The following is a 7,247-nucleotide window of genomic DNA, read 5'->3' on the forward strand; positions in this document are numbered from 1 at the left end:
CAGACGGACCCCCGCGCTCCTAGGCCTGGCCCGTAGTGGCTGGCAGAGCACGTCCAGGCTGCCCTTCCCTGTCCAGGTCGCAAGGACGTGACCCTGAGGAAGCTGGACATCAAGGTGGAGACTGTCAACCGCGAGCCACTTACGATGCATTCAGACCGGGAGGATGATACAGCCAGCGTGTCCACTGCGACTCGGGTCATGAAGGCCATCTACTCGGTGAGGGTCCTGCTCCTCCTGGCCCACTCCCCTCTTCACGTTCTTGGGACCCGCCCCAGCTCTACGAATCACCTTCTCTCTGTCTTCCCTGCCACACTCACGCACAGGCTCACACGTGCTCACGTGTGTACACATAGGCGCACAAATGCTCCTGCATATACTCACATGCACGCACGCACACATCCTCCCCGGGCTGATTCCCCTGCAGCGGAAGAGAGGCATGTGGGGCCCCCCATAGGCCCGCACTTGGCCCCATCCTTCCCACGCACAGTCAGACTTGGAAGCCCCTAGAAATTTTCTGGTCCAACTGCCCCATAGCTCAGACGAGGAGACAGTCCTAGAGAGGGACAGTGACACACCCAAGGTCACATTGTGCGTCCGTGACAAACCCGGTGCCAGGCCGGCTCTCCGGCCTCTCCCCACCCCCGGCGCCCCGGAGCCTCTCCCGGGCTGGGCTCAGGCTCAGAACTCCAGTGTGCCCGGGGCCCCAAACCCCTCCAGCGGCCCCTGGGCGTGGAGCGGGGCCGGCGCAGGATGAGGCCGGCCCGGCCCTGACGCCCACCCTGCGGCTCCGCAGTCCTTCAAGGACGACGTGGACCTGAAGCAGGACCTGCGCTGCGACGCCATGGACACGCGGGAGGAGTACGAGATGAAGGTGCGCGCGCGGGGCGGGCAGGGGGCAGGCTGGGGGAGGGGGATGCGGGCTGCCCGCGGGACCCGGCAGGTGCACCACGGCCGCGCCTCCACCGCGCCCTCGCCCCTCGTCCCCAGGACCCCACCAACGGCTACTACAACGTGCGCGCCCACGAGGACCGGCCGGCGTCGCGGGCTGTGCTCTACGCGGACTACCGCGCCCCCGGGCCCGCGCGCTTCGACGGGCGCCCGGCCTCACGCCTCTCGCACTCGAGCGGCTACGCGCAGCTCAGCTCGTACAGCCGCGCCCCCGCGTCCGACTTCGGCCCCGAGCCCGCCGCCCCCGGGCCCGCCGCCCCCGCCGGCGCCGACTCGGCCGGCACGTTGTCCTATGAGAACTACGACAAGTTCAACCCGCACCCCTTCCCCGCGGCGGCGGGCTACCCCACCTACCGACTGGGCTACCCCCAGGCGCCGCCGTCCGGCCTGGAGCGGACCCCGTTCGAGGCGTACGACCCGATCGGCAAGTACGCCACGGCCACCCGCTTCTCCTACACCTCGCAGCACTCGGACTACGGGCCGCGGTTCCAGCAGCGCATGCAGACTCACGTGTAGGCCCGGCGCCCGGCCGGGGCGCCTCTGCGGGGCAGAGGACGAGGCTCTCACAGCCGTTCCCTGATATTCAGGGGCGTTGCGCGTCGCTCCCGGCCCGGACCAGCCTTCCTCCGCCGCCGCCGCCGCCGCTGCGGCAGGTGGGGAGCAGGTCTCCCGGAAACACCCCGTCCCGAGGATGGTGCTCTGTGCATGCCCCAGCCTCCTGGGCCTGCCCTTCCCTCTTCTTCGGGAGGACGTGTCTCTTCTGACCTGTGCTCTCGCCTGGCCCCAGCACGGGGACAGGGAAGCGAAGGTTGTGCAGAGCAGAGGGGGCACTTTTTAGCATTCCCATTCTGCCCCACCCCTTTGGTCTCCCCTAAGTGGACAGGGATGTGTGACGATGAGCAGGCGTTGGCCTAGGGGGACACGCAGTGGGGGGTGGGGGTGGCCCAGGCACAGATATGTGGAAACACGTTTGCCTGGCCAGCCCCTCTGTCCTCTGCATTCATACCCCGGCAGCATCTTCCCTTCCGCGACTGCAGAAGGGACCTTGGATTGATTTTAGCTGTCCACAGAACAGCCCTGGCACTGAGTTCAGATCCGGCCCTCGTTCAGCTGGGATTAAAGGGCCAGCTGTCCTGGCTGCTCATCGTGGACACCTGTCTGTCAGTAGAGGATCCAGATTTGTCCAGTAGCCCCTTTCTCTCTCCTCTGTGCAGGGCCAGCCAGTTAGATCACGGGGTCCCCATGCAGAAAGGAACGGTGGGGGAACCATGTCCTGACTCACCAGCAGGAAGGCTGTGTGCTTCAAAGCGGTTTCCAGAACCCCCTCTAGAGGAGCCCCTTCCCTCCCCAGCCTGCCCTGTATCCTGGCTTTAACTCTTGAGCCTATCTGGGGAGTGGTGGTGTGAGGGTCGGATGCTATAGGCTATTTTTCAAAGACAACAAAAAACAATGAAAACCTCATTTGGGGAGGAAAAAAAAGCTGTAGGGAATCCCCCGCCCCAAGTCCCAGTGGGAAGGCAAGGGACCACCTGCTCTCCTCCAGATTCCTAGTACCGTCCATTACTCTGAATTTCCAAGCACTTTGAATCCATTTTTAAACATTCAGGTGGAAAGACCTGTCCCCGATGGGCTCTGACAGGCTTAGGGAGGGGGCCTGGCTCTGAAGACTGCTTGTCCTGCCCACCAGCTGGTCGGGGAGGCCACCTTCCGGGGGCATGGGTAATAGTCTCTGCAGACAGGTTTTGGTTTGTTAAGTGTCTTTTTTTTCTTGGACCAATCAGATTCCTTCTTCCACTTTCAGTGCCTTGAGTGCCCAGCTTTGGTTGACCGGCCCTGTGTGGGGGGGCCACGGGGGATGGGTATTGCAAGCCCCAGACACGCCGTCAGGTGTTGCAGAGTTTCCGGGACGGCGGGTGAGGGGCCCGGAGAGGGAGGAAGGTGGCACGGGAGGGCACTGCAGGCAGTCACGCCCATGCTGTCCCCACACACACATTCCACATGGCCATTCTCAGCCGCCGCCTCTGACCAAAGAGAACTGTGCCCCCGCCCCGGCCTCCCCTTCTCCCGACGGGCGGGGCCTCGGGGGCAATCCCCAGAACGCGCTTTGCCCTCTCTCCTGGTCACCACTCATTAGTCATGTTTGCTTTAATGAGTTACATGCTCATCAGCCACGGGCCATCACCACCCTTGCGGATGGGTCTGTGGGGTGACATTCCTCACTGTCCCTGCTCGTAAGGACCAGCTAATGCCCAGGGAGAAAGTAGCTCGGTTCCAGCCTGGCAGGCTGCCTTTCCCCTTCTGCAGCAACAGGGGCAAATCCTGGGTGTCTCTTGGGGGTGGGGGGGCATCGTCCCGGCTCCAGCTGCATTCCACCCCTACCCCTGGGAGCTGACCCCTCCCTACAGAGTCATTTTATGTGAGCCCCGGGAGAAGGTCTGGTAAGGATGCAGGTTCCTGTGCAGATGAATTCACGCATACTCTGATTATCTTCGCAGAAACAGAAGCCATGCGTAATCCAAACAGTTAAAGTCTAAAGATGGTGATGGCTCTTTAAACAGGAATATTCCAAAAAATATTCATTTGTATTTGGGGTTTGGCCACATTCTGTTTCCTCCCTTGTATTAGTGCTGGGTCCATTCTGTTAAAATGACGAAGAGGAGGGGCCCAGGGTCACTAGCTAACTCAGCTGATGCTACAGGGACCATTAGTTTTCAGAAGCCTGTGACCAGAGCTCCTTCTCTGCTCTCTGTTCTTTAACCCAGTAACCGGCCCCTCCTGGGTATGGAGCGTGCACAGTGCAAGGCACAGAGAGACAGCAGCGCCCCAGGCCCTCTCTGCCCTCTGCAATTTGCACGCTGTTCGTCTGATCACAATCGGAACTGGGGCCTGCCTGTTGGGCCAAACGGAATTGCTTTTCTGGGGAGTGGAAGGCGCCCTTGAACGTAGTAGAGCTTTGCTGTTGGAGGCTGGAGCCCTCCAGCAGGGTGCCGAGAGTACTTGATGTGGTCACCTTGGTGATCCTGATCGCCTTTGATATTCTCATCTTAGTGAGAAGAGCAAGGCGCTAAGGGTCAGGAGATCGGGGACCCCAGCTTCAGGATGGGGTGAAGTGACCTTGGCCTAACCTCTTTATGTTTACTGCCCCCGATTTTCTGGCCTTAAAAATAGGGGGAGGGTTGCACAACCCTAGAATTATTCTGCTCTTGCTGTATTCATTCGGTGAGGTGGAGGGCCCAGCCACCCCTGGTGAGGAGCTGGGAACAAGACGTGAGCAGGGAAGGGATGGGGGTGGTGGAAGGTTCTACTCTCTTGAAAAAAGCTTTCACTGTGGGCCTCTTGCTGGAAGTGTTGCGAATAAGTTTTCACTAGGGTCCCCTGGATGCCAAACGGCAACAAAGCATACCCTGAGCCTGGGTGAGATTGGTGTGCGCTTATCCTCTGACGATTGGGAATGGTCGCTCACATTGGGAGCCCACTCAATTTTGCCGGTGTGGCAAAGGCGTCTGTGGCCGGGGCGGGGCAGGGAGACTCCACCACTGGCGCCCTGGCTTCGGGCAGCTTTGACCGAGGGGGAGCTGGGAGTAGCCACCGTCCACGCCGTCCTTAGGAGCCCAGGGACGGTGCAGCCCTCTCACTGAGGAGGTGAACCTGCCGGCCAGGGTCTCCCGAGCCAGGTGGTGCGGTGTGAGCATGGCTGACCCCTCTGTGAAGCAGTAGAGGGAAGAGGGTAGAGCAGTTTTGACATAAACTCTGGATCTCGAAGAGGCCCTGGTGATTGTGGGTGAGCTGCAGTCTCTCCCCTCGCGGGGGGGGCTCAGACTGCATCCTGAATCCTGGATCCCTCTAAGCCCAGCCCCAGAGCCCTTGTGAGGTCAGGAAGGGGAGCCAGCAGGGATGGAGCAGTGCTCCCCCGAACGCCATGCCTGGGGTGGAAGAGGTCAGCTTGACCCCCCATCTGCAGGCCCATCACTTTGAGGGCAGCATTCCAGGACTGAGCGCCCTGCCCGGCCGTGGAAACCGAGGCTTCTCTACCACTCTAGTGCTGTGTGTCCCCGGCCGGTCCCCGCCTTGAGCCTCTTGTTAGGGAATCACCTGAAAGGTGTTTGTGAAGGCCCTGACTGGTGGGACCAGTGAGGAGATGGTCACGGGACACTCCATAGACCGAGGGATGTAATTTGGAAAGGCATCTATTTTTGTGAAGAGGCTATAAAACTAGCATTTAAGTATCCCCCTCCCTTGTCCCTGCCTTCCCCTACCCTCCAGAATGGGGTGGTTGGGGGAGGTTCCCATTTTCTTGCATCACTGTGAGGGAGCTCCAGGCCCCGTCCCTGGAGAAAGCATTGCTGTGCAGAAGTCACAGGCCATATGGGCGGCTCTGGTACAAGCCTGCCCTTAAAAATAATAACAGTAATAATAATAATAATAGTAGCTCCGTTTGCATAGAACTACCACATTCCCGCCAGCCTCCTGCCCCTGCTCCTGGCTTTTCGCTGGCCACAACCACGGGCCTTTTCGAGGGTCGGTGGGCTGTGGGGCCTTCTACCTGTTTCTGGAGATCAGACGCTGCCCCGGGAATACCCCCCACTGGGGAGAGCGCAGCCGAGCGCTGCCCGGAGGCCTGGCTGCACCAAGTCCACCCAGAGGCGCCCTGGGGCCCCGAAGGTCGCGCTCTCCACCCCGACCACCCTCGGGGTCACAGCCTCTACTTCGGGCTCCAGTTGAGTTTTCTCCTCCCAAACCCCAATAATAAATGGATCCATGATGACAAGAGAAGAGAAAAAAATATTATTTTTGTTAGGACAGACCATCGTAGGTTTTTAGCAATGTGTGTCTGTGTGTCCTCACGCCTTTTCCTATTCTGCCTGTTTTCATTTTCCTTTTTTTTAAATATTATGTACTATATTTTTAGTCTCAAACACACTATATATTATATATATTTAATTTTTTTATATATATAAATATAAATGTTTTAAAAAGCACCATGTTTTGTGTTATTTAAGGCATGAGCAGCTCTTGTTACTTAAAAGCTTGCCTGATTTGGGGTGAAATGGTCAAATTTGGGGAAAAGATGAGAGATTTTTGGGTTGAGATTGCAGAGAGGATCTATTTGTGTCCTCCAGGTGGTTACTTATATTTGTGGCTGTCGCAGGGCCCTGCGGCCAGGGAAGCTGGCAGCTGTGGGAGGGGGAGGGGGGCAAACAGCGGGAGGTCACCGCACCCTAAAGTTTGGTGCCAAATCCAATTATGGGACAGGAAAGGGGGCGACTGACCCCGGGGTCTGGATCCCGAAGGAACTGGGAGAGGGTGGGAGCCAGATGGGTTGCATTTATTAAGATGCAGAGGTTTGGGTCAGCAGCGAAGTTCCCAAAACTGTGGCCTTCTTGTTCAGAGTGAGGAGATGTGAGCAGGTGCTGTGGAGGCCCACACGGGCCATCCCGCTGAGAAATTTGAAATCCTGGAGTGTAGTGGCCTTCGCAAGGACTTCACTTTGGTCATTTGACAGGAGCGTTTGAGGATCACTGGGGGAAAAACGGCTGTTTTCAGATCATGTTTTTTGAAAGCTATAAATCATCAGAGAGATAAAAGGCTTTATTGTTTGCATCATCCACGTAACAGCCACGCAAACCAAAGCTGGTCCACGGTAGGCGTTCTGTGTGCAAGGGACACAGGACACGATCGGAGACAGAGGTAGGGATGGGAGAGCTGAAAAATGCTTTAGAGGTAATGCAACCCATTTCCAAGAAGGTCGGAGGTCACAGTCAGAGGCCCCGCTGACGGAGGGGCTGGTGCAGTGGGAGCCGTGGGGAGACGCCGTGCCCAGGACCAGGAGCCTGTCGGTGGCCTGAGGCTAGTCCCACGTGGGCAGGAATGAGAGGCCCAGGTGCAGGTGGACGTGGGGGCTGCAGCCAGGTAAGTTGAACTGGGGCAGGTAAAACCTGGCATGATAGTTGGGGGCCAGAAGCAAACAGAATAGAGTAAGCAAAAAAACAGAGAAGAAGCAGGTATGCAAACATGGAGACCCAGGTGAGTCCGTTAGGCCGAGTCGTGTGCGGTGGGTCCGAGTGGGAGGCACCTGCTTCCTCTCTGCATCCCCAGAGCCCAGCAGGGGGCCAGCAGGCTCTTGGGGACAAGCCTGTGAGCTGTAGAGGGCACCACTCTGCTCCTGACACAAAGGCACCACAGGAGCTTGTCCCATGTTTTAGGCCTCTGCCTGTGACGGGCGGCCCCAGCCGCTCCCAGCCGCTCCCTTCAGTCACCCCCAGCTTGAGGACAAGTGGTAATCGCCAAGCTCGGCAGAG

The 7,247-nt window shown here is 58.6% G+C and overlaps 1 protein-coding gene across 1 annotated transcript in view; it reads left to right on the top strand.

Annotated features, from left to right (window-relative positions):
* Positions 1–1,669, top strand: part of KIRREL1 (kirre like nephrin family adhesion molecule 1) — an 85,169-nt gene extending 83,500 nt beyond the window's left edge. The window contains exons 13-15 of the mRNA XM_044916015.1: positions 77–216; positions 794–871; positions 988–1,669. Coding sequence (XP_044771950.1) covers positions 77–216; positions 794–871; positions 988–1,464 — 695 coding nt within the window. The 3' untranslated portion in view covers positions 1,465–1,669. The remainder of the gene's footprint in view (positions 1–76; positions 217–793; positions 872–987) is intronic.
* The last annotated feature ends 5,578 nt before the right edge of the window (positions 1,670–7,247 follow it).

This window comes from Neomonachus schauinslandi, chromosome 6 (assembly GCF_002201575.2).
Source record: "Neomonachus schauinslandi chromosome 6, ASM220157v2, whole genome shotgun sequence".
Taxonomy (NCBI): Eukaryota; Metazoa; Chordata; class Mammalia; order Carnivora; family Phocidae; genus Neomonachus; species Neomonachus schauinslandi.